The 27987-nt window shown below is 41.1% G+C and overlaps 1 protein-coding gene across 1 annotated transcript; it reads right to left on the reverse strand.

Moving 5' to 3' along the window:
• Positions 1–4432: 4432 nt before the first annotated feature.
• On the reverse strand, positions 4433–27769 carry LOC114566494 (protocadherin alpha-C2-like). Its single transcript, XM_028595004.1, has 4 exons — positions 24991–27769; positions 22547–22605; positions 16428–16513; positions 4433–8765 (listed from the first exon to the last, which is right to left on the reverse strand). Exons 1-4 carry the CDS (start codon positions 27532–27534, stop codon positions 8446–8448), a joined length of 3009 nt encoding a protein of 1002 aa, XP_028450805.1. The 5' UTR covers positions 27535–27769; the 3' UTR covers positions 4433–8445.
• Between the last annotated feature and the right edge of the window lie 218 nt (positions 27770–27987).

Here is a 27987-nt window from a genome sequence, read left to right on the forward strand (position 1 = left end):
TATGTTGGGATTAACCTGCCTCAAATTAAAGAGATTAGAATAGCCAATGTAAAAACCAACCACTTATGACAGTTTAATGTAATGTTAACACATAAAGCCAAGCTGCTATGCCATATTTATGTTTCATCTCAAACAATGCAAACTTAGCATTAAAAAAAAAGTGTCATAATTTACCAAATGACACTTAATGACATGTGTCATGTCATGGTTTCGACGGTGTCATCTCAGTCTTAAGCACATTCCTTCAAGTAAAGTGTTACCGAGAAGGGTATAAATGTCAGTAAAATTTCCTTTATTTCTCACTTTTAGATTCTTCCTCATTGGACCTATAGTCCATGAAGATTGGTGATATGTACTGTATAGTTAGTTAATGACAATGAGATGATAATGAGTGGCTCTAGTTCAGGTGAAGTTAAGGGCTAATTAAGGGCCACTAGCAAGTTGTTTTGAATATAATCAACCAGTAGATAAATGAGGACGGCAGAAATTGTCGGTACATAAATGTAGGATGAGCTGTCCCATACGGGCACACTGATACATGTTCATGTATCACATTGACTGACGTTGCTTGACATTTTAAGACAGCCTTAGCTTCAAATTTGCTCTTTATTAAAACCATGTTGAAACCCATGACATTTTCTTTTGTTTTGCAATGGCAAGACATTACAGTCAAAGCTAGTACGCTTGCAACTTTACATCTAGATCTACCATCCAGATTTGTAATGGAGGGGCGTCTGCCCTGAGCAGCAGCCAGATAAATCCTCCCATGGAGTCCAGAAACTGGTGGTGGCGGTAGCAGCTAATGCTTCTGGATGGGGCTGATGGAGCTGATGAGGTTTATGGCGCTGATGGATCTACAAAGACTGGTGCTGATGAGGGCTGCTTTGCCATTTGCAAGTAGGTTGTTATGGCTAACAATGAAGGTGTGTCAGATGGTGTGACCAGCTAATTTCATGATTGACAGTCCCTGACCGGGACAAAAAGGAAATAATGAGTGAGCATGCGTGAGAGAAGTGAATGGCAGGATGCCTGAGCCTAAGCATGCAAAAGGATAGTCTTCCTGACTGACCTTATGCCATAGCTACATGTGCCAATTAGGATTTAGCAACATTTGAATACAACATGCTGACAGTTGTGGAGTTGTTTGCAGGCAACTGTCAATCAAATATTATCAAACCAAATCCACACAGTCCTGATAAAGCAGACTTACTCATTTTGACTTCACAAAGGTTGGTTTCATTATTATTAGGACAGGATTCATGAGGCAGAAAGAAAGAACGAAAGGGAGGAAAAAGTCCACACAGAGGTGTGAATGATTTAACAACAAGCTGCGTCTCTGTCTCCCAGAGGGAAAGTAGTCCTGGTCAGTGGTGGACCTCCGATCTTTTACTTCAGGTCCTTTATTTCCTCCGTGCTCCGGTCACCTGCTTCCTCCAGTTTGTCTGTCACTCCTCTCTTGGACCCAGCTTCCCTGAGGTATTTAAGGACATGTTACTTGAATGCTGCATGGAAAATAAACAATTAGCCTGACTACTCACAGATGCGTCAGCCTTCCTGTAAACCGGCTTCTTTCTCTCCACCGGCAACTGATGTTGGACCACATCCACACTGCCACCTACCACTGGTGAACTCAGCCCGGGTCAACATCCGGCCAATAGCAATGGTTATTGAAAACAATAATCAATGCATTATTTCCAGCCTTGTGTTAAGGTAAATAAGCATAATTGGTGTACCAGTGTCATTGGGATTAACTTGGTGTACATTATTTTTTAAAGCCAGGCAATATAGAATGTGAAATTATGAGTTTTGTTTTACCCAAAACTTAAACAATAAACACATACATCTGCTCATCATTCTGTGTATCATTTATTACACATTTATTAATTCTTCTTACACAAAGAAAAGAACAATGTGGGTCATTTGCCAGTCTCAGCTTTCATCAGTAGGTGTCAGTATTGCTGGAGAGATGGACTCCTGGAGGAGGAAGGGAGGTGTGAATTAATGATTTCTCCAGTCTGCAGACAGATGGAGCTCGTGGCTTAGACAGACCCCTTCGAACAGTCACCTGAGCTAAACAGTTCACATCACCTGCAAAGCTCATTCAAAGCAACACAACTCTTAACACACGTCTCAAAACAGGCTCAGTGCAGCCAAACACTATGCACAAGCCTCACTGAGAGAACACACGGAGGGTAAAAACACTAGCATCAAACACCAATACAGAAATTACAAACTTTCTCATCTTTACAGTTTGAACAATTTGAGTGACTTGACACTACTCCATAGTTTATTTAAGGAAAAAATATAGATTGTATAACATACCAATTTTTACATACGGTAAACAAGAAGGAATGAAAATCAGCAGTTTTCTTCAATATAGTATTTTGTCTCTAGTAATTTATGGAATTACTGGGGAAAAAAACTAAAGGTACATCTAGTAATTTATGGAATTACTGGGGAAAAAAACGAAAGGTACATAACAGTAACAAAGGATAGTGTGACTAATCCTGCCTCTCTCCAGCATCATGTGGCAAGTTTTCTTCATCACATTGGATGTCTGCATCATCTCTAAATACAAATGAATGTGGTGTTTCTATTGCTTTCACCACCATTACTTTCTAAAAAAACAGTAAGAACACAGTTTTACTATTGTAAAGATATAGTGTTTTTCACTTTTTTTTATAGCTGTGTATATAACCTCAGACATCTTACCTGGACATATTGGTATCTTTGCTCTTTTACCTGTTTCTCTCAAACGGTACAGTGTATAATTGTTTCATTCTTATTTGGCTTTCTGAGCTTTCTCTGTATAAATACCATATATGTTCACTAACTAGTCTAAAACAAGACACCTGCTTAGGCTTTCAGCTGAAATTACAATCAGCAGTGTTTGATAGGCACCAGACTAAAATCTATTCTGTTTTGAATGTGTGGTTAACAGTTTTGACAGCAGTGTGTTAGCATTTGAACAAAGTGCTGTAAATCTACAGTGTTGTGCACGTTGTGGTTAAAGTCATGGAATAAGTGTGTAGAGTTTTGAAAACTGTGTTCAAGCAATGAAAAACGAACTAGAGTTTGGTCCACATGAACTGCTGCTGTGCAGACTGTTAGAGTTTTGCACATGTGACTCCAGTTGTGCCCACTGTCGTTTAGCAATCGAAAAAAACTGTAAAAATTTTGAACTCTTTGTTTAAATGGAGGAAACGATACATTTCCCACGTTAACCTGTATTCTTGAATCCCTGCCAACTTTACATGTGCTGATATGTTGCTGACCCTCTACACCTTAAGCTCAATGAAGAATTCCAAGCACAAAAGGATTTCCCAACTTTTGTATTGTTGTTGGATCTGTGTAATTGAGTTGTTTTTCAAATTGATCAACAGTGCAAGGACAAAATGTTTCAGTTTATGGCCAGAGATTTCCAGGAACTTGCTTATAAGTCTGATGGGAAAGATTCAATATGTGTAACAGTCCCTGTTGATTCATTTCCTGGCAGCGGGCAAGCAAATCCTACAAGCACTGAAGCAGTTGAGACAGTGGTGCAGGGCTTGAAAAACAACTACTTAACATTCAAAGACCGAAGTAGAGGGACTTGAACAGAAATGAAGCAACAAGCAACGTTCCTGCTTCCCAGCCATATAATATACTCCCAAAATAAGGATGGCTTTGGCCTTCTGCTTCCGGAAAGGGGTGTGTATTCTTTTAGTATAGTTTTGTGTGTTCGTATGTACTGTAAGTCTGTGTGTAATAGAGCAAGTGTGTACGTGTGAGTAAGCGGCAGAGAGAGTCAGTGTTTGTGTATAATAAATGTGTGTGTGTATTGGACTGGGTGTCGTGTGTGTGTGTGTGTGTGTGTGTGTGTGTGTGTGTGTGTGTGTGTGTGTGTGTGTGTGTGTGTGTGTGTGTGTGTGTGTGTGTGTGTGTGTGTGTGTGTGTGTGTGTGTGTGTGTGTGTGTGTGTGGGGGGGCGGGGGTGTAATTGAGTTGTTTTTCAAATTGCTTAACAATGCAAGCACAAAATGTTTCAGTTTATGGCCAAAGATTTCCAGGAACTCATTTATAAGTCTGATGGGAAAGATTCTATACGTGTAACAGTCCCTGTTGGTTCACTTCCTGGGTAATTTACATATACTCCCACAATATCCTTATATATTTCTTGGAATCGTACAATAATTACAATGTGGTGAGAATAAATGCTACATTCTGTCATCCATCTGTTTCATTAACAGTCCAGTTCAATGCCGTGACAGGCTGTTATCCAAACTCTGCCTTTGATTAATTGCAGTTTATTGTTTTAAATATTGGCCAATTAATGAACCAATAAAATATGTGGACTAAACATCCCCAGGATATAAAAGGAAGTGCAGAAGGAAATATGAAGGAATTATTAAAACCACTGTAAGTTGGAATAAAGTCACAACACAGCTTAGATATTAAGATATTTAAGAAAAACTTTATTTGTGACTTATTAACAAAACACATTACCAGATTGATGAAATCATAAGAATCACTATTATCACCTTTACAATGATAAGCAGGTGTACAAAAAAGTTATTAACAGATCTGCACTGTCACAGTCGACTGAAGTGTGCCACTCACTGCCACACCCAGCGACTGAGGAACATTCACTATACACAAGCAGAGAATACATCAACTTTATTTTTTTTTGATACCATTTTATAGTTTTTGATTTTTTTTCTTCTCTTTTTTCAAAGGATAGATATGGAGGGTGAGTAAATGATTCCATTTCACAATAGTGTTTTTGATCATCATTTCAAAGCTTAACACAACTTTTAAGGATTGATTTTCTTATCTATGAAAATCATAAAGGTAAAAACGAAAATGAAAAGCATTTCATAGCATAACACAATAGCATTATGTATATCTAGAAGATTAAATTCATTTTCAACAGGATAAAAAATGTGACTCTTTTAGGGTTCCCCCACAAATTACAGTTCGCAATAGCGTATATGTATGTATGTATGTTTGAATGTAGTAGGTGTGTGACTTTCGATGTGTATGTATTGTCTTTGAGAATGTATATCAGAGGTATATGTATTCCAATACGCATTTCCCAGTGGAAAAAACATATGAATGTATATATAGTATCTATATAGTATCGGTTTCCTTTGCTTATAACATGCAAACAGCCACTTGGTGATCTGACAGCACAGAAGTACACCTGAAGGAAGGGGCAGGGGGAAAGACACGTGTGCATGGGAGGGACTGATTCTGATAGATGCACCTACTGTATATACCCCTACTGTGACTGTTAAGACAATGTTCTAAAGAAAAGGAACGCTGAGGTGAGATTTAATGACACTTTTTCATCATGTTAATGCTGTTCCAATATCTACTGCTCACTAATACTCTTTCTCTACCATGCTACACCTGGGTTTCACAATGTCAGGGCCAAATAAAGCTGGTCATTCCACACAGTTCACACTTTGGGCCACTGCGACTTGTAAGTTTCTCTTGTACAAGCATGTTCCATTATTTCTTTTTGTTTGCTTAGCTGCAGCAATTGACACAAATGCATAATTTTGTAGGTTTTGACTTGTGATAATCTTTGCTTGCTTGCTGGTATCGTCACCTCCTACAGGTGCACCATAAACAAAGTCAACACTGTGCTTTATCCTCCATTAATCCCTAATTTATTTCTCCCCCTTCCGAGTCAAGCCCAAAGCAACCTCTTTTCACTGCTGCCGAACTACGCTGCACTTATTTTGTAAGCAGTTTTATTCTACTCAAGTTGACACAGGTATAACTGCAATACCTCTGCTTGTGCAACAAAAAAAGAGTGGCCTGCTGTAGATTTTTTTTTTTCTACATTAGAGCTACACACAATGATTCATTTTTTGCCTCTCCGTCTTGTCTCACTATATCCAGCATAATCTCAGATTTAGCTAATTTGTTAGAGGTCCTTACAATGCAATATGTAAGAGATGACAGCGCTGTCAACAGTGAGCAATCAGAAGAGACACTCTGGCTGAAGCGCCTAAGCTCAGTTGAACCTAACAAAAGGTGTGTGTGTGTAAGTCTAAGTGTGGTATATGCTCAAGTGTCTGTGTGTAGTCTGTGTGTAAATATGCAAATGCACAAATGTCACTGTGTTACGACAGCACAGTTCATTGAAGGAGAGTGACTTGAAAGATGTCGTCCCACTATGTTGATTTGAAGAAACAGGAGTAGAGGGAGGAAACAGGCAGCGGGCAAGCAAATCCTACAAGCACTGAAGCAGTCGAGACAGTGGTGCAGGGCTTGAAAAACTACTACTTAACATTCAAAGACAGAAGTAGAGGGATCAGGCTTGAACAGAAATGAAGCAACAAGCAACGTTCCTGCTTCCCAGCCATATAATATACTCCCAAAATAAGGATGGCTTTGGCCTTCTGCTTCCAGAAAGGGGTGTGTAATCTTTTAGTATAGTTTTGTGTGTTCGTATGTACTGTAAGTCTGTGTGTAAGAGAGCGAGTGTGTATGTGTGAGTAAGCGGCAGAGAGAGTCAGTGTTTGTGTATAATAAATGTGTGTGTGTGTCGGACTGGGTGTCCTGATACACAGTGGGATTAAGACCCCGTTGACCTGTGTGCCGTATTCTAAGAGAAGAGGCTATGTCAGGGGTGTGTTGCATCAGCTGCGCGTAGGTTCCCTACCTATATCCAAAGTAGCCACTAATTCACGCATTGCTAAAACACAAGCGGTAGCACCACACAAATCTGTTACAACGTAACCTCAAGTAACAACTAAATATTTAAGCAAGCAATAAAGCAGGTGCAAATGATACGAAAATCACACAATTGCACTCACTAACAGTAAAGCAGGATTTTTTTTTCTTTTTTTCCTTTTTTTGCACACTTTTTTTTTTTCTTCTTTAGCAATTTTATGCTATTTTGCAACGTAAGGACTATAGCAGCGAATTTGGATGTTTCTGCCCATTTTCTCCAAATTACATATTGCTGACGACTGTTTTGTGTCCCCTTTCCAGGCAGAATCTGGTTTTCATTCAACTTTATATTAATTAATTAATTAAAATCAACTGAGACTTCTGGTTGACATAAGGAATCCATGGTCAATTTTGCCAATGTTACATTATTGTGATAATGCAGTGCAGTTTTCAAATGAATCTGCACCTGAGCTACATTACCATGTGATCTGATAACAATAAAATCAGATGCTGTGTTCACTTTGATGGATTTCGTAATGTGAAAAGTTTTGAGTCTCAGCTTATTTATTTTTGTGGTAATAAATGAAAACCTATGGCTGCCTGAAAGGTAGATAAATACCATTAAATATTCCCTAAACACAATTGTCTGCTTTGAAAAAAATATCAGCAGTGACGTCAAGGATACAAGATTTAAAGAGAATGGACTGACATGCAAAACTAGTATTGTCCTTTAAGAGTCAAATATGGATTCTTTTTACCAATCGTAATTTGTATGCCAATCTGGTCAACTATAAATCCATGTGGTTTGTACCCAACAGCAAGGTAATACTATTACTGATTGGCTACTCATCTGAAATCTTAATGTTATATGTAGTTATATGTCGTATAATTCCCCCCGGTGTACCACGTCCATATGGCACAATTGCATTTATTAACTTGCTAATTGCAAATTAACTAGCAGTTATGAAGCCACTACTTTTTACCCTAACCTGGGAACAAACTTGCGCATAGTTGGTGCAACCCCGTCCAGGTCCTCAGCCTCAGCAATGTGCTATGCTACACTGAAACAGAGCTCTTTATTTGAGTGTGGTCCTGCTTGTCTCAGCCACCTCATTCACTTAACGGTGCTAATCTCATGGTACATATACTGTATGTTGTTACTTTTTCAGTTTTTAGTTTTTTACAAAAGACCACATTTTTCTGAATTTCTACAAGGCCTCCGTAATACTGAAGACAAACACCTCTGATTTGTTTCCTTTTTTAGTTTGGCTTTCACTTCACCTCCGACTAGGTGCGCAAAGTAGGAAGCAGGCTGCATAAAGGCAGGGATGCCAACACAGGCAGCCTCAGCTGACAATGGTCAGATACAAATAGTACACCTTTTCAGGTGTTTTTGTTTTTATTATACAAACTGGTGTGGGGGGCAGCAAATCACAGAAAAACTAATCTAATCCAATAAAATCCATTCTGGAATTTGGTCCAACCTTTAGAAGTCTGTCTACTAAGAACATTTTTTTACCATAAACCTTAGCCTTTTTATAGGCCAAAGTTATGGGCCGAATTAGCCAAGAAAGAGAGGAACATTTGTTTAGCAAGTTCACATTGGGTGGGGAGCCAGGCCTTGTCTAATGAGGGTTTGGCCACTGTACAATGTCTATGCAAATATGGTGCAAGGAGGCTCCCTCAGTTCTACAATATGCATTTGGCTTTTTTTTTTTCTGGCTCTGTAATTAGGATGTTACTTTGTTGGTAGCTCTGTTTTCAAGTCAGCCCTTCTCCTCTAATCATCCCCCCCGTCATCCTTTCCTTTATCCTTCTTGTCCTTCTTGTCCTTCTTGTCCTTCTTCTTTTTCTTCTTCTTGGCCTCCTCCTTCTTGCCAAAGCTTATGAAGTCACCTTTGTCATCCACAGGGCCGGCGTCATGGCGAATAGAAATGATGGCTGGGGATCCAGGGATGATGAAGGCTTCAGGAGGAATCTCTCCGGGCTTCAGGGGCTGAGGAGGGCAGTAGCCCTGTCCGGCGGCGCCATATCTGAAGTGCCAGCTGTTGCTGTCGACTCCAGCGCCCACTGGGGGTGAGAGTTCACCACCATCTCCATCTACACAGGTGTGACGAAAAAGAAATCATGTCAAATCTGACTACTCGTTAGCTTTATTCGATCATCAATGTAGCCACACTGCTGCATTATCATCTTGGAAGGTAGACTTATCGCTTTCTTGCTGAGAGATTGATGAGGAAATCAATCTTTGTACAAATAAACAAATGAGATATAGCATGTTATTTTTTTTGTTTTAGGTGCTGGTCGGCAGATTTTGTTACCTTGTGCAGAGCTCGGCTAGCTATTCCACCCTGTTTCCAGTCTTTGTGCTAAGCTAAGCTAACCGGCTGCAGGCTCCCGATACATATTTACCAAACCGATATGAAAGTGGTATCGATCTTCTCGTCCAACTTTCAGCAAGAAAGTAAATAAGTATATTTCTCAAAATGTTGAACTTTAAAGGCCCTATTTTAAGGATCTGAAACGCAAGTATCAAACGTGAAACGTAAGTAGCTTTGTGGGCGGATCTCGGGCGCTGTTGCTATTATACCGGCGGGATAAATGACTCTTGCGCCCGACGCAAATCTAAAATGGGTTGGTCTGAAGTAGCTAGGCGTGGTTTGGGCGTAACGTGCAATAAACCAATCAGAGCGTCATCTCACATTCCCTTTAAGAGCAGGCGCGCTTGTTCTATGGCGGATTGCGGATTATGACGGCGGATTTGCCTACCCGTCTGGGATGTGGCAAAGTAACAAATACCCGTCTTGACCGGGTGGCGATGTTGCTGCGGCCTCTCGGGCGCATTTTCTCAAGTCTGGAGAGGATTGCTGCAGCCATGGAGCGTGGGCCTCCAAACACACCACCTGCTCCTGTTGTGCCCCTTCCTCCTCCCCCCACTCCATCTCCGTCCACCCGCTCCACCAGGAGCGCATAATTGCCACTCCCGGACCCGATCCCGCCGGAGTGTCCAATCCCACCGTAGTTCAACATAATTTCCTCATTTATGTCATCAACACATCTGTGATTCATGGAAATGTTGTGTAAAACACAACAAGCCACAAAGAACGCTGCAACTTTTTGAGGACTGTACTGTAAAGTGCCTCCTGACCTATCCAAACACCTGAAGCGCATTTTCGGTAATATATTTCCTTGTAATTATGTATGGCTTGCAAAAACGGGAACTGCTGCGTCCGTGTATATGAGAGAAGCAAAGTGTATGCGCGTTGTGCGCACACTACATTATGGCCAAGCATGCGCCCCTAAAATAGCATCTGAATAACGCGCCAATGACTTTAGACCAGGTTTTTCCTTCCATATTGTCTGTGGCGGAATTGTTTTCTGAAACTGCAAAATAGCACAAGGGAACGTTTGTGCCTGAACACACCTCTTTTCGCTGAACCGCCCCCGAGAGCGCAAATACATTCCCTAATTTACCGACGTGCAAAGTCCGCTGTGCGTTGGGTGCAAAATAGGAATGATACATGCGTCGGTGTACAAAGGCAATTGCGCTGGGTGCAAGATAGGGCCCTAAGTGTCAATTCCACTGTAGCTCTTTACACATATTATATTTTGATTGCTGGCAAGTTGTAGAAGCAGGGCAGTCCATTCTGGACTTCAGAGTTAAATCCCCCTTTGCAATTAGCTTACTCGTCCTGCTTGTCATGCATTGGTCCTTACTGAGACTTTATCATTTGGTCTTTGAGATGTTCATAAAATCTGACGTGAGGAATAATCGAAATCAAGCAAAAGCATGCAGAGAAATAGCCTGACAATGGAGCGATAGCTACAGGGAGTGGATATTTTCAGGACAGCAATTCAGCTGAGACAATAGGGGGGAACACTGGAGGGGGCTAACCTTTAAACAACATGGATCTTTAACTTGGCAGTGTGATTTGTATTTGTATTTGGATGATGGCAGCAGTTTAATCCTACTCTCATGGGAGTCCAGCGACAGGGATTCAACCTTTTTGTGCTCAAGCATGGGTGTGACAGATAGAAAGAAATGAACCCATAGAGCAAGACGGTAAAAAAGATACTCACAAAAATTTCTATGTATAGAAAAATTAGTATGTAAAGTGAAAATAAGACATAGCTATTAGGGTCAAAAGGTTAAAGACGCCATAATGAAAAGGAAAGAGGATGTGTGAGAGAGAGAGAGAGAGAGAGAGAGAGAGATGGGGGTGGGCAGACACGGTGCTCTCAGGCCCACACCAGTTCCCTCTGCACTGACCTACTTTCAGTCTGAATTTTATTTAGATCAACCACAGTCCCTTGCAAAAAGATTCTGTTTGATTGTTCTTTGTAGGCTATTTATGACATTGCTGGAGCACTGAAAATGGTTTTAAACCTATATCCCATTGGGAAGTACACCATTTAAAAAAACACACAGTGTACCACTGAGTCCTTACAAATGAGCTCATCGAGCATGAGAATACATTATATGTGTAGACTATAATAAGAGCAGATGTAATGGACAGTACCACACTGCTCAATATTTAGCTCTGTATTATTTGCCCTGTTTAACCACTCCTGCAAATAGCTTACACAGCCTTTCACAGAGTGCCATTATATATTATTGAACCATGAGTCACTGAAAATTGATCATATAGTAACTTGGTCAATCATTGATGTTTAAAATATAGCAGGAGAGGTCAGATGTTGTGGCTTTTAGAAACAAAGCAGCAGTGTACCATTGTGACATAGAAGTATTCATTTTTAAATTACATTAAATAATTACCATGTGAAGGAGCAGGATAACAAATAAAACATTTCAGGACTTGACTGCTGACAATCCAGATTTAGATAAGCTTTGTTTTAGGTTAGTGTTTTATTATCATTTTGTCTCATGTTAAATGTGTTTTAAATACAAACAAGCCAAATGCTGGTAATTGACCCATGTCATTTAGCTTATTTAATGATTAGTCAGTGTCAAATGTTATCATGTTAGCTTACCATTAGTGGAGTTAGTGCTGTAATACTGTAATGCTAGTCTGTTTCTGAGGATTATGACATTTGATGGTATGGTTTTACTATTTCTATTTAATCTGGGTATTAAACCCAGGAAGAGGATCTGGTATTTTAAGTCCCATTCAATGGCTGTCAATGGTTAGGTAAGGAAGATTGCTTCTCATGTGGAGGAGGACAAGCATGCTTAAAATGAACTGAAAATACAGCCGGTGAGGTAAAGGAGATGTGCAAAATACTGTGAGGCAGAATGTGGATGAGTTTATTTAGCCAGTAATGCAGTGCAGATCATTGCTGTACACAATGCACCTCCATTTTCCGTTACCTGATGCTGCTATTAAAAGGAAGGTGAGGTAATGCTCTGTCATGTAGAGTTTGGGAATACTTTATTTAGACAATATTGTATTGATAGATTACTTAAAAAAACAAGGGTCTGTCTTTCTTTTTGTATGTAACCCTGTGATTTGAAAGCATGGCATTAAACCTAATCTAGGGCAGGCATTGAATATTGGCACCTCTATTGTAGAGATTCAGGCTAACAAGGACAACAAAACATAGATCAGGAAATGCTGTGAGAGCCTCCTACAGCTTTCCAAATAAACATCGTTTTTTACATTAATAATTTCAGACGATTGTCTCTGAGCCCAACCAAATATAAACACAGGAATTAGCACTCTGGGATAGCCATGCTGGCTAACTGCACAGGGATCAACATCGGGGGCAACTTGCTGGCTTTTTATAAAATATATTTTAACAATTTGCCAGGTTAAAATATAGTGAATTTTTCCTTAAAAATATAAAAGGTGTTTGCCTTTGGGAGCATGACTGTGTTCAGCAAATTCCATGACACTACAGTATGTCTATTAGATCTTAAAATATTTTGTGTGCAAAGCTTACATTATGGAGAAGAAAAGTCAATGAGTGCACAAAATGGAAAGGGTTCATCCTCTGGGAAGTTTGGACGTGCTCAGTCAAATTCCAATCGACAAAGCCTGATGGAGGTGCCAGAGGAAAGGTCAGGGGTTCACTGACACATTAGGCTTTATCCTATGCAGCAAATCCACAAGAATTTAAAATTTTAAAGAAATGTGTCAAGTCATTTTTGAGATATCTTCATTTGATCAAAGTGTGTGGACACATTATCTTAAATTATAGTGGTTATTGTATAATAAATAAATAAATAAAAATACCTAGGATATAATTAAACCTGTGCTGATAACTGGACTGGTAGTAAAGATGCATACTGCACTATAATTACAGTGATCCTGCAGTGCCAAAATTGTACACGATCAGTACAGTGTACACATGATGGGACCAGAGCAGTTCATGTCCCTATGCATGACCAAATGAGCTAAAATGTCAAGTGGCTGTGCAGCGTCTAATCAAGTGAATATTGTCCCTGCGTCTTGGGACTTCCCAGTGCTCTCTGCACTGGCTGAGACAAATCTAAAACCTTGACACTGTTAATTAGAATCCTGGCCCAGGTATTAATCTGAGATGTGTGTCGGTACAACTATGAAGAGCTTTGCTTCCCCTGTGCTACTGTTTCTCTAACATGGAGGATTATTTCTAACTCTGCCATGTCTTCATATTAGCCTATATTTCACAGCTAACACGCATCTAAAACAGATTATTGTGTAACTGCTGGTAAGCAGGTCAGGGCAGTTCCTTGTGAGGAGGTTGCCATGCCACCTGATTTAGATATGTGGGTGTTTGAAGTCTCCTTTTGTGTAACCTGACATCCTACATTTAAAATAGGCTATGCTATTTCCTGTCTAGTCCAAGCTACGGTTCCATCTAAAATGAATCCCTCCGGTGCTTTGTAGCACATGCACAAATCTGATCTGAAATCTGTTGTGTAGTGCTTGTGTAAATATATGCGGCACATCATACGTATTCTGCATGAGACACATCTACCTACAGTAAACCATTCTTTCCTACATTATTTCATTTGAAATTACGTGCCCTTTCTTTTCTTTTTAATACCTGCCCTTGCCGAGTCCCTACTCCTTTTTTTTTTCTGTCTCTAAATCTTCCATTCAGAGATAGGACCGGTTGCCATGGAAACTGCCTTCGCCCACTCCCTGCTGATGGAGGGTGCGGCTGCTGCAGCAATCTCTCAGTTAAACAGTGTTGCCAGGCAACAGGTCACATGGCGTTCCCTAGCAACAACTCTACTGCAGGAACCTGCCAATCCTCTTAACCTTTCTCTTTTTCCATCCCCCCCACCTCGCTTCCCCCACCCCCCCTCCACCACCCTCCATCCCCCTGTACATCTCCTTTGCTCTTCCTCTCCAAAATTGCTTTTAATGTTACCGGATCTCTCTTTTTTTTCATGGTACTCTCTTATTACTGATAATAGCTTCTCTCCCCCTCTGGCATTAGACACATGTCTCCTCATCTGCGCCATGGGTCACTTACATAAACACAGTTTCGAGGGTGCCGCATTTAGATGCATCACAGCATATCAGACAACTTCATCATGATAACAATTCACTGCAGACATGGAAATGTGTCACAAACATGACTCCACCTCTTGATGCATAGTAAAGAGGATCAGCCTGCAATCCAGTACATGTCTATGCCTTAGCACTGAGCCACTCCCAACAAATTATTTCCTAATGCAACAATGCACCCCTGATAGGTCTGCAGTACACTGTGCACTCTGCTTAAAGACAATATTTGAATCTTTACATGACCAAAGAGGCTGCTTTCCATCTGCTCTAAAATACACATTTCTCTGCAGCAAACTGGCACAGAGATACTGTGAACTGGTACAGCTTGGATCTCGAACAATTTCCCAGCTCTCTTTTCCACCGAGGGAAAAGCTGACAGACAGCAAGACATACTGTCACTGACTCGCCGATTGATTGACTGTGATGCGACTCCTCACCCTCAAGACCTCTACCTATGTTCTAATTCCTGCAGCTAGACAGAAAATCAATGCATGGAACCTTGGCTGGAGGGAGGAGGAAACCGCTCACAATGTTCCATATGCTGCTTCGAAAGTCAAAGTTTCAAAAGTTTTCAAGTCAACTGACAAAAGCTGTTAGACATCAGCCCTGAGCCAGTATTTCTGTGAAGCAGAGGTCATTTTCGAGGCTAGTTCTACTTACAATGATGTTGTGTTGCTAACATTTTTAATGTCGACTCCCACTCAGGCCAACTCATTTCTTATTAAAAAACATTTGCCTTTTTCAGTCTGTGGATCTCCATGCAGCCAGCTGCTTTTATGGGAGGATGCAGTTGCTTATCTGTGGCTCTGCATAAGGGCCCCAGGCTTTTGGCACCTCGGCTAAGCTCTGTATGCACATCACACTGGAATTTAAGATAATTGTAGATATTCAAAGCACAAATCTGTCAAATCCCCTGTTTTACCATGTTGTCTGAACCAAAGTAAAAACAAAAATGAATTCAATGTATTAAATATAATTTAATCCATTGGACAAATTTGAATGTGTAATTGTAATGGGCATTTAGGTGTGGAGGAGAAGTGATACTTGAATTAAACTAAAATGAGTTATGATTGTTAATCCACTCGTGTGGCTTGCCCTATGGGACTCACATCTGTAAATATTGCCCTAGATATCGGCAATTAAAGGAATAGTTCGGCATTTTGGGAAATGCGCTTATTCACTTTGTTGCAATGATATTGAGATGAATGATACCACTTTTATGTCTGCACGATAAAAACAGTATAGAGCCATGAGACGGTTAGCTTAGCAAAATGTAGGGGGAATAAGCTAGCCTGGCTCTGTTCAATGGTAAAAACAAATAAAGCTCACTAAATAACACTATATTTTGTTTCTTTAATCCGTACATTGTAACCTTTAGACTGCAACCTCCTATTTTTACACTTTGGATTTGGTACAGATTAAACAAATGAGATATAAAGTGCTGAGGCTAGCTGTTTTCCCCTACTTCCAGTCTTTATGCTAAGCTAAGTTTACTTTCTCTAGCATAAACTTTAGCATACAGGCATGAGAGTTGAATCAATCTCTCACCTAACCCTCAGCAAGAAAACGAACAAGCGTATTTCCCAAAAAGTCGAACCAGTTAACCATTCCAGTTAACTCAGTTAACTATTCCTTAGTTAATCAGACAAATTGTTTAAAATGTAAAGCAAGTTGTAAAACAAGAGCACTGTAATCAGGGTCTTTTGATTGAATAAAGGATCTTATTATTGCTTATTATTACCGGTCTCCCTGAAGATTCTTTGATTCGACAATCAGCCAAAGAAAATTCACAACACTTACTTTAATATATTAGTTTTAACTATGCCATGGGCTGTGGTAGGTTATGCCTAATAATGCAATTATTTGTTTTTTATCCGGTATATACAAATACTTTTCACAGCCTCCTGTATTTGCGAATGCCAGTGTTGATTCTTCACCTGCCAGCAGTTAGCTTCGTTGGGAGGGAGTAACACGAGTAACAAGTGCAGCAACAAGGATAAGGACACTAGTGTTGCTGGCTTCCCACTCATTATCTTTTTGGCACACGCAACTAAGGAACCAGGGGTTCAAATCCCAGGCACCTGCTTCCTTTCAACAAATAGCTTGGAGATGTACACATTGCATAAAGACATTTCATTACAAACCGACATTAAACAGTCTCTACTTTTGATACATAGATTTTAAAACAAGATTAATTAAATCTTGCTCAGTTTTCTTTTTGTTCAAATGTAGATATAAAACAGGCAAGATCAGTTTTGTTTCTGGTTTGTAACTCTGACCTGACTGCCAGACTTGTACTCACCTGCAGCGCTGGACACAGTGGGCCAGTTCTGGACCAGCATCCCCTGGGCTCCATGCATCACAGAGGACTCCTCCATATGGACCGAACTGAAAGGCAGAATACATTCAGCAAACTCAATGAGAAATATTTAATCAAATATAGATCCAGTAAAATAATAGAAATATTCATAATGGGCCTCATTCACCAACCGTTCTTACGAAGAAATGTGTTCTTAAACACGTCTTACGAACTTTTTACGAAGATTCTGGCATTCACTAATATTTTCTTAACTTGGATTTGTTCTTAGCTAAGAACAAAATCTACGAACACTGAAGAGCACTCTTACGCACATTTGAGTGATGACAATTTGCTCCAAATGATTGCTTACTGCATTTTATTTAATTCTACCGTCGTTTACAATGATAGTATTGTACTGTAATGTATTTCCTATGTAAAATCATATTATGCAAAAAAAACCAATTTACATCAGCAATTAAACGGATTAAATCTTGCGTTATTTGGTGATTGATCGCTATTTATAGGGCCAAAATGCAGTGGTAGAATGTAACAAAGTACAAATTCGTCCTAACTACTTAAGTACCTTTTTCACGTATCTGTACTTTACTTAAGTAGACTCAATACTGCATAGCCTACTTTTGACTTTTACTTTGTTACATTTTGCAGCAATTATCTATACTTTTTACTCCACTACATTTCTACAATGTTCCATTACATTTTCTGATCAGTTTCCCCCCTGCCAAAACGTCTTCCTGACCGTCACACGTTTGTCTCACCAGTAAAGTTTGGTTGCCGTAGATACTGTATACTGTATATGGGGCACCGCCGATCCAAGCCGGCTCCGGTGCTGCAGAGCCCGGGCGCAGCGCCGCTGACCCTCGGTAATACAGCCTCCGGTAAAAGTGAAAATGAAAACGTTTGTTTTTATTATTCCCGTTTTTAAATCATAGTTGCCATCTATTTCTCTCCACAGCGGCGTTTACTCCTCCGCCAGGCTGCGTAAGACGCGTTCATATCTTATTTATTTGGCTTAACCTCTTCGCATCTCCCCATTTGCGCTGCTTCACACACTTTATTTGCTTACTTGCATGGTTAAAGAAAATGAAATACATCCATGAATAAAACCAACCGCATTCCGATAACAACACATTTCCGTTTTATGCTGGTTAGGATAGGAACTTTTTTTAAAAGCCAGGCCTTGTTTGTGGTAGTGGACACCTTATACTTTTACTAAAGTAAATATGTCTCTGGTTATTTGTACTTTTATTTAAGTACTGAGATTCAGTACTTCCTCAACCGCGGCTCCGACAATCTCCGAAAACCTGTCTCCCAGGAGGTGCACAGGAAGTGTCATGTCCTTATATGGGAATTTGCGGGGCGTTTTCTTATGCTAATAAGGAACAACTGGCACGCGCTTTCAGTTACGAAGACGTGGGATTCATCAATCCTAATAACACAGGTACGAACAAATCTGCTGTTTAAGAACACGTCATGAATCCGCCGTAGACTTTTCTTAGGAACCTTCTTAAGAACATATTTAAGAGAAAACTTAGGAAGATATTGGTGAATGAGGCCCATTGACTTCATGCAGTTCTTAAAATGTTGCTGCTTGAAACCTAAGGTTCTGCTCATTACCAGATAGGTGGTGGCGTTCGTCTGATGAATCTGGTATCGTGTGTAATCTGGCCCCTCATTTCATGGCTTACTTAAAGTTGGGGTAGACGTTTTTGTTTTTTTGGCGTCATTGGGCAAAAATTCCATAATAATCTTTCAGCATATTGATGCTACCCTTATTTGCCTTTTCACTGCATCCTTACCACAGGGTGTTACCGTCCTGACTGCCATGTTAACAGCTTCCAGCCTCAGTGGAGATGTATTGACATCACCGTAAAGTTAACATATAGTATGTGCAGTAGGCGATTTGTTAATTTTTAACACGGGGGATTGCCCAATGATAGCACCCTATCGATGAGAAGACCAGTTCTTTTAAGTAACCCACTGCATAAGGTATAGTTTAGAGAATATTATAGATCCAAGACGAATTTGACCAAAGGGCAGGACTGAGAGAAAAAGTCACATTTACAAATCCGTCTGCTACCTCAGCACCACGGACAGCGCCATGGATTTATCAATACAGTTAGGTTACTGATATTTCAGAGCCATGGTCGGGCCCATAGATTCTGAGTTGCACAAACCACAGTCAGATAAAGGATCAATGAGTCAGGCAGACTAGAAAAACATATTTAGCTAAACAACCCCTCTGTCCCTACATTCTCTCTGCTACTGGGGGATGGACAGGGTGGATGGCAGGTTAACAAGGGCATTTCGGTCATTTGGCTAAAAATGGAGATGTCATTCCCCCTCATCCCTATTCAAATCACCTACTAAGTATATGGCACTGCTGGTGACTATGGAGAAGAATTTCGCTATAGTAAGTTTAGTATCTTCATTGTATTTCAGTAATTTTGTAGCTCCTTAGTAACATAGGACTTGCTGTTGTTAGAGTATTGTCTCACTCCTTAATCTTTATTTTCCAACAAATAAAAACCTTATTTAGGAACCGGTATCAAAGTCACGGTATTGGTCTCGGTACCGGTATCGGACATTTTTTAACGATACCCAGCCCTAATCTTTATTATCCATGGAGGGCAATTTGGTTTACAGCCAGCAGTAGGCTACATAGATAACAAGCACACACACAAAAAAATCATTACAAGAGTTACATTTTAAGAAAGTCATTCACAATGCTGATGCCAGCAGGAATAAATGACCGTTTGAACCTATTCGTTCTGCATCGCAGAAGATTGTATCTGCTGGTAGCAACAAAAATTCGCACCCCAGTGGATGGCTCGGATCAGTCAAAAGGTCTTGGCTTTCTTTAACGATCGGTCCTTATACAGGTCATGGAGGTTGTTCAATGGTGTTCCAACAATTCTGCTGCACACCTTAACAGTGCCTTAACAAGTACCAATGGGGCTGAAGAACATAAAAATAAATATGACGACACGGAATCCTTAAAAATGTATCTTTACATTTAGGAACTAACGCTGTAATAAACATAGAAAGGCAAGTGCATGCATGGAGCTTCAAACCTAGGCTGAGATATTTCCCCATACATTCATAATGACTATAGAGCTCACTGTATAAGAGGACTTACCCTGACTGGGGCCTCTGCAATGCAGCACATCCAGCGTCTATCTCAAACAACAACACACTTACAGTGTATGTTATATAGGGATTTGTTATGAATATAAAATGGCCATGTACATTCTGAGCAGTGTGGGTTTCAAGCTTTGCCATAAGCAAAGGTGCTGGTGTAATGTGTGAGAATATGACACAGATACTGGTGTTTTCTTCACTGACTGACTACACTACAGTAAGAATGTGGGTCAGTAATGTTGGTGCTACACGCTGTGTGTAGTGTGATACATTACAGCATGGGTGTGTTGGGGTTAAGTGTTAATATGAGCCTCTCTGTGTCTGTGCGTGTTACAGGCACTGCCATTTTAGAGATGGCAGCGGCAAATTGCAATGATGATTTATGTTAATCCATGTCATGTTGCAGTGACTTGATGACATGATGCACATTATGATACCTTCCACGCCATAGAAATTAACACTAATATCCAATTAAATCAAACTTAGACAGGGCAGAAGACTGCACAACTGAGCAGTAAGCACTGTTGGCATGAAATTATGAAAATGCATTACAAATTATACACATGTGGAAGTAAAACTCATTAGTCCCTGACATTCCAGCTGTCCTTAAATTAGCAAAACACTTCATTACATATTTTAATACAACTTTTGTGGTCTCATTTATTCATAGGATCCTTACTAAAAGTACGTATGTACGCCCAAAAGCCAAAAATGGCGTACGTCAAAAAGAAAATTCAGATTTATAAAAACATGCGTACGCACATCTGTAAGTAATGTTCCCTTTATAAATTACAGATGACCCACAAGTGTGTGTGTACATGAATCAGCCTTATCCCACCCTGTACACAGCCATTTTTAACCATAAATAGTCAATGCAAAGCACCTCATGAATGCTGATCAGTATGTTAATGACCCTGTCAGTTGTTCTTTCGTTACGCCGAATCATGACAGCTGGCGGGGAAAAAGCAAAAAACTTCTCAGTCGCTCGGGAATTGCTGCAAATTGAATTATAATTTTGGCCTGTTCTCGCACAGTGTAGGGGAACCTGACTACCTATATTAATAATACCATCCAAAACGGCAGGCATTACGGTACTCATGGACAGCTTCGACATACCACACCTATATAATAAGATTTAACAGAACTATATTATATCCAAACAAGCCTTAGTGATAAAGTTGAAGATTATATATAATATTTATATTAAACACTTAGCTGTCTGCCATTTCCCTCTGGAGACAGCCGGTTGCCCCCAGAGTGGCGAGGACCTGTATTTGGACCAGGATGGCATGGTTCCAGCGCTTTACCCTCTCTACTGGACCCAATTCAGTACATAGACCCAAGAGCACAGCTTAAGGGAATTTAAATCGGCATATTAGCCAGTCATTGTCATGGTCCCTGAAGTCTCTCTCTCTCCTGATTCTTCCATTGGGGTAGTCCTGCAGTGCCAGCTTTGCCAACTTGTGATTGTTAACACCTTGCCAAAATCACAGCATGGAGTAGTGGTATCCCCCACCCAGAGATACAATTTGAAGACGAAAGTCTAATAGGCAAACACATTTTTCTTCATGCAAGTTTTTTCACGAACAGTATTAAAGTTCGGCCCGATAACAAGGACATTAAGTGTAACGATTGTGCAAGAGCTTGACGGCTGTATTTCCAGACTTTGACATTTAGATATTTAGTTATTCAGGCTACACTTTGTTCTGCCGTTATCTAATGCTAGGGTATTTGATGCTATCCTGTATGTATCCTCCTGCGCTCCATAGCGGACAATGTGACAAATTTTTATTGAAGATTTCAGTACAAGTGCAAATAACACTGGATTTAATCTTCATGATAACATGGATATATGGAGTGAAAAAATGTGCGTGAGGCATCAATACTTGAAAATATTAACGGTATTCCCACATTTACTTTCTGCAATCTGACTTCAGTTCACCACCTCACCATCTGCGTCGCCAATTCCCATTGTCTCCAAAATGTGCGTATGCATAGGTCAGAGTTTGCGTGGAGGACCGCACGATCTCCCGTTATTTTTTTTTTTTTTTATAAATCACAACCTTTGCGTGGGAAGTGGCTTACGCACATTTTCAGCCCCGTTTTGTGCGGATGCCACATTTATAAATGAGACCCCTGATAATTACAAAAATTAAGTGACAGATGTAGATACAAAAAAATATATTGTATTACAATTTTGGTCAGATCCTCTTGATTTGCAGTATTCTCTGATTTGCAGTAGGTACCTAATGAGAATACGATCTTTAGATCAATCTTTAATTGGGATTTGGTCAAGCATTGAGGCGTATGCCGCCATTATTAGAAAAACTGAGTGCATGCCGCTGAACTAACTATTTAAACTAGAGTCCAAAATGTCCTCTGCTGTCTGTGTTCACAACTTCTCCCGTCATCTCTGGACAGAAATATAAAAATCTGCACTGACAGGCACACACGTGTGGGGCAGTTGTACATGCAGACACTGATGCATGTGTGCATCTGATAACGTGAGAAAGGTCATAGTCAGCTCATTTGTCCTTCATGCTTCCTGCTTAAAGACTGGGGGAAGCGACACTCAGAATGTAGATGACCTATATAGTATTACACTGCAGAGGAGGAGTTCTATGTATCCACTGATGGGAGCTGCAGATGGCTTTTCCCAAAGGAAGAGGACAGGGTTGAGGTTCAAACTGATGAGGGGCAACTAACGGTCATTTCATGGCAGATAACTGATCTGCAGTATTGTATTGCAGTGTCTTGTGATGAAAATCTGCCGAAATCTGATGTGTCAATAAATATTGTATTTAGAGACACCATACATTGCAGCTGTGGCGAAGAGCACTATGAGGGGACACTGTCGTGGTACCAGACTGTGTGTGTGTAGACCAGAGTGAGTAGCATCAATAGGTGTAAGTTTTTGTAGATGATTAACAATTGCAAAAAAGTTAAAGATGAAAAGTGCTTACCTCTGCATCCCTGCCCTCAAAGATGCAGAATATCGCCAGTCAGCATTCGGGGCTTTCGGCTGAGCGAGCAAGAGGTAGAGAGAGAGAGAGAGAAGAGGGCAAAAAAGAGACGAGAGAGAAAGAGAGACACAGGAGGGAAGAGAGAGTTTAGTTTAATCTCATACAGTGCAGAGCCAGGCTGGGCCATGGTCTCATCAATTAATCATGATACACATCCCAGCTCTGGACGTGATAGGAACACTGCAGTTGTGTCCCCCATTGCAAACACACACACACACACACACACACACACACATACATATTGATATTCTCCTCCACACACACACACACACACACACACACACACACACACACACACACACACACACACACAAACAGGAGTATCTGTTTGCACCTAATGAACCTGGGCTGAGTGCTTGGAACTCCCAGCAGTCCTCTGGTAAATTATTGCCTTTAAAAACCAATAAGCAAGAGCCATCATTGCCAGGGCAACCACATCCTATACATCTGGTCTGTGTTAGCCCAGTGTGAAAGGCAATCCTATACAAGTGGTATCGCAAATGTGTAGGACAAATGATCAATAATATCTTTACTGTCTTGTATTAAGTAATTCCATTTTCTTCCATCTTTCTTGCTTTGGTGATTTACTTGATTCAGATGAATGTATATCTCCATAACTTTGCTAGCATTAAACTGGATCAACTACATATTTTATTGGTAGTACATGTTTGCGCTAAAAAAAATTATAAACATTATGATATTTAGATGTTTCTTAGAACACATAAAATTAGGAAATATTGGTGACATTAGAATACACTACCTGGACAAAGACTTTCTTGGCTAAATATTTACATGTATTTAAAATCTCCCTACATTAGTTTTAATAGTGTCAAGTTAGTTTTTGGACTTTTGGAGTCACCATGTTAAGACTGCCAGGACTCCCATTCATTTTCCTTTGGTGATAGCCAAATGTTGCTGATGAATGTGCTTTTATATTCAAAGAACCATATGAATTTCATAGGGTGATAAGTCATCTTTCATGGCCATAAATTTTGCCTGATTATGCCTACTCATTACTTTACTCATGAATAGTTACTGTGCACATGCACTTTTTGAAATGAGTGTGTAACATCATAATAACATCTGTGTTAAGACTAATGCTAAAATCTGTCAACACTATGTGGGTTATAACCTTGGACTTCAAAAATGAAAAATGTGTTAAAAGACACAAACTTGCTCAGGCAGTAGCAAGTGTCCCAGATAAAGATGGCACATTATGTTCCTCAGTTCAATTCAGAGGGGAATATTTTCTACTGCGAGACCCAGCCTCTTTGAGTAAATCTAATTTGCAGGGCTGGGGAACAGAGGCTGGAGGTTAATTTAATTTACACTGCTACACTTGTCTTGGTAAGAGACTTTCTTATAACTACTGTAATGTACCAGTGGCTGGCACTTGATCATAAATATAATGCATTCAGAGATAACATATAGGACAACAATCTGACATTAGCAATTATATATTCCAATATTTGAAGCACCAATCTCGCTAACACGTCTCTCAACATTAGAGTAGAATTTGCGTCAAAACTGAATGAACTGAATGAACATTTCAACATTTAAGGGCCACACAAATAGTGCATATATGGCTAGGAAAGCAGGTATGCAGGAGTTTTGCATTTTTACCTCTATATTACTAGTATTTTAGGTGTGTTTTGCAATATTTCATGTAATAATTGTGAATAGTTGTGGCTCAGAGAATTGTATTATTGAAGTGCAATGCAGCTTTTAAGACCATGAAATAAAATTGCAGGAGGTAAATGCATATCATTTACATAGACAGAGGCAACAACAACTAGTCTTGCCAGCCCTTTTTTTTCCAAGTCAACTAACCCCAACTGCTTCTGTGTAACAGTTTTACTTACACACACATAGCCACCCACACACACAAGTCAAACCCACTTGCACAGAGAATGAGCCAGTAGTAAAGACTACATGACCTGTTCTTAGTGTAGATGTGATGACAATGTCAAACTGAAACACAAATCTCTGAATCATCAGAAATAACACAGGACCGTGAAAAAGCATCAGGCCTGACACTAATGCAGTGTGAGTGCTGAGCTGGGCTGGGCTGAGCTAAGCGACAGCACAGTACAAGTGGGAACTGAACAAAGAGAATGATGCTGGCAAGGACGGAATTCATTGCAGGAGGGGATCAAACTTGACAAATAGGAATTTCATCCCCCTGCTGCAATACAATTCTGACAAAAATTGGGACAATGCATGCTGTTGCAATAACCGTAATAAAAAGTCATGTTGAGTATGTACTTAAAAGTGTCCTACATTGTCTGGAGCTAAATAAAATGTCATTAAAGCCACTAATATTTAAACAATCACGACCTTCTAGTTATGCGGACAAAGGTAAACATAAAAAATTGATGACACACCTCTGGGCAGAGTTGCATCGAGGCATCAGGCATACTCAGTCTGCGTACAAATCCACTTCCACTCGTGAAGAAGCGGTCGGCACCGCTGCCCCAGGTGCCACTGATTGGACGTCCTGTGTTGTAGAACATGAAAGTGTCACTGCCAGAGGTGGCTGTCAGGCAGGTCTTGTAGCAGTAAGTCTTTGTGAGGGAGCCATTCCCACGCACTTCAATGTAGTGAGGCTCCACTTTAAGGTCTCTCCGAAGCACCACGTTGTTATTAGGCTGTGCCCCGGGTCCTCCAGCACCGCCTCCCCCACCTGCACTTACACTGCTGCTCCCACCATCCGGAGGGGGCTTCTGTGACACACAGCAAGGGGAGCAGGACCCAGGCTGGGTGCAGTAGGCATGGCAGCGGACGATGGCCAGCACCACCACAGTGACTAGGAAAACAAAAGTGGTGGCACTCAAAGCAACGATCAAGTAGAGGGTCACATTGGAGAAAAGCAGTGCGCTATGAGGTCGGATGATCCTCTTGGGGTCAGGAGCCACTTTGGGCGGCACCTCCATGACAGCCACGTTGATGGTGGCGGTGGAGGAAAGCGCAGGCTGCCCGTGGTCCTTCACGACAACGGTTAGAGCAAAGGAGGTGGAGTTGTCCTCCAGGATCCTCCGAGTGGTCCTGATCTCACCGGTGTGTTCGTGCACCTTGAACAAGTCCAGGTCAGTGGCCGTCTCCAGCACGTACACCAGCCAGGCATTTGGACCAGCGTCTGCATCGTATGCCACCACTTTGGTCACCATGGCACCAGGCTCTGCGTTCTTTTGTACCGTTTCCAAGGAGCGTGTGCCATTGCCGGGAGGTTTGACTATCAGTGGTGCATGGTCATTCTGATCCATTATGTAGATGTAGACAGTGGCGACACGACTGAGTGGAGGAATGCCCCCATCTTGGGCTTTGACCTGGAAGTGAAACTCTCTCAGTGACTCATAGTCAAAGGCTCGCAGGGCATAAGCCTCTCCTGTATCGGCCTTCACAGATACATACGAGGTGACAGGGATGCCATGGTTGTTGTCATTGAGCACTGTGTAGGTGATGCGTGCGTTCTCTTTGATGTCTGCGTCTTGAGCTTTCACAGTACACAAAGAGGCCCCAGGGGCATTGTTCTCAGCCACATAGACCGTATATGAAGTCTGTTCAAATCGCGGTGGGTTGTCATTAACATCAGCCACATCCACCTGTATGGTCTTCTGGGAGGAAAGGGGAGGGTGTCCTCCATCTGTGGCACTCAAAGTGACATTGTAGGCATCGGTGGTCTCGCGGTCTAAGAAGGCTGAGGTAACCAGAGTGTAGTAATTTCTGAATGACTTGATCTTGAATGGAAGGCCTGCTGGGATCTCTAAGCTCACCTGCTTGTTAGCACCAGAGTCTCGATCAGTAACACTAATGAGGGCCACGACTGTGTCTGCACGGGCATCCTCCCTCACGGGGCTAGACAGAGATGACAACACTATCTGAGGGACGTTGTCATTGACATCCACCACCTCTACCACTACCTTGCAGTGTGCTGCGACGGCCCCAGGGCCTTTGTCCATCGCCTGGATGTACATCTCATAGGAGTTGGTCTCTTCATAGTCAACATTGCTCCTCACTCTTATTTCTCCCGTGTTAGTGTTCATGCTGAACATCTGCCTCACTCTCTCAGGCGTGTAGCTGCTGAAAGAGTAATAAACCTCTCCATTTGTGCCCTCATCCAGATCAGTTGCATTCAGTTTAATTACCAGGGTGTCTTTGGGAGAATTCTCTAACAGTTTCACCTTGTACACTGAGCTGTCAAACGTGGGGACATTGTCATTTGAGTCCAGGACCCGGACATTAATTTTGGCCGTGCCAGTTTTCTCTGGCGTTCCACCATCCACAGCACTTAGAATTAATTGGTGGTAAGGCGTCTGTTCGCGATCAACTGGCTTTTTGAGCACAAGCTCGATGTGCTTTGTATTTAGCGAGGGCTTGTTAGATACCAGCGCGAAATGGTCGTTTGTGCTAAGCTGATACATACGAATTGAATTGGACCCAATGTCTGGGTCTTGAGCGTTTTCAATTGGGTAACGAGACCCTGGTAAAGCAGATTCTGTGATTTCCAATTGATACTCTTCTGTGAGGAACTGCGGCGCATTATCATTGGCATCCACAATCTCCACCTCGACATGGTGCATCTCAGTGGGGTTTTCGACCAGCACCTCCAGATTAATGAGGCAGGTGTTGGATAAATCACACAGTGCCTCCCTGTCAATCCTTTCATTGACAAGTAATTTCCCATTTTGGGGGTTGACAATCACATAGCGTTTGCCACTGTTGGAGGTTACCTTGATTTTTCGGGTGGCGAGCTTTCGAATATCCAGCCCCAAGTCATGCGCCAGTTCACCGACCAGTGCCCCATTTTCTAGTTCTTCCGTAATAGAATATCGCAATTGTCCAAACGAAAGGCCACAAAATAAGGAAAATATCACAAAATAAAAAGGCACATTATTCCCTATCCAGTTGCATATCCCCGCCACAGCCATTGCAAGCTCATAGGATCCGCAGACGGATTAAACGCAGCCTTCCGCCTTTTTAGCTTGCAGTATCTTGCATCCCAGCACCTCATTAAGGTGGGCTAATTGGTCTCCCGGTGAATGAAACACAAGCGGCTCATCCATTGTGCTACCCGACTGAGGTGAATCCTCTCCAGCGCACCCATATTCCCTTTGTCCGTGATGCGCTTTTTTGTCTCCAATGCGCGCTGCTGACGGGTGTGTTTCCCTGCCGCTGGAGCTGTGAGATCCGTCAAGACTGTCGAAATCCGCCCCAATATAACCGGAAAAGATGTCTGTTCCTATCAAAGTAATAACTCATGGTTTCTGCAACTGTTTTGCCATTATGCATTATGACCGAATACATAATTTTGCTGTATAAATAACGCATTTCGTTTATAATGCCATGAACAATACTTGCGTGTATGTGTTTTATTGACATTT

The sequence above is a fragment of the Perca flavescens genome, chromosome 13, assembly GCF_004354835.1.
Source record: "Perca flavescens isolate YP-PL-M2 chromosome 13, PFLA_1.0, whole genome shotgun sequence".
NCBI classification, from domain to species: Eukaryota; Metazoa; Chordata; class Actinopteri; order Perciformes; family Percidae; genus Perca; species Perca flavescens.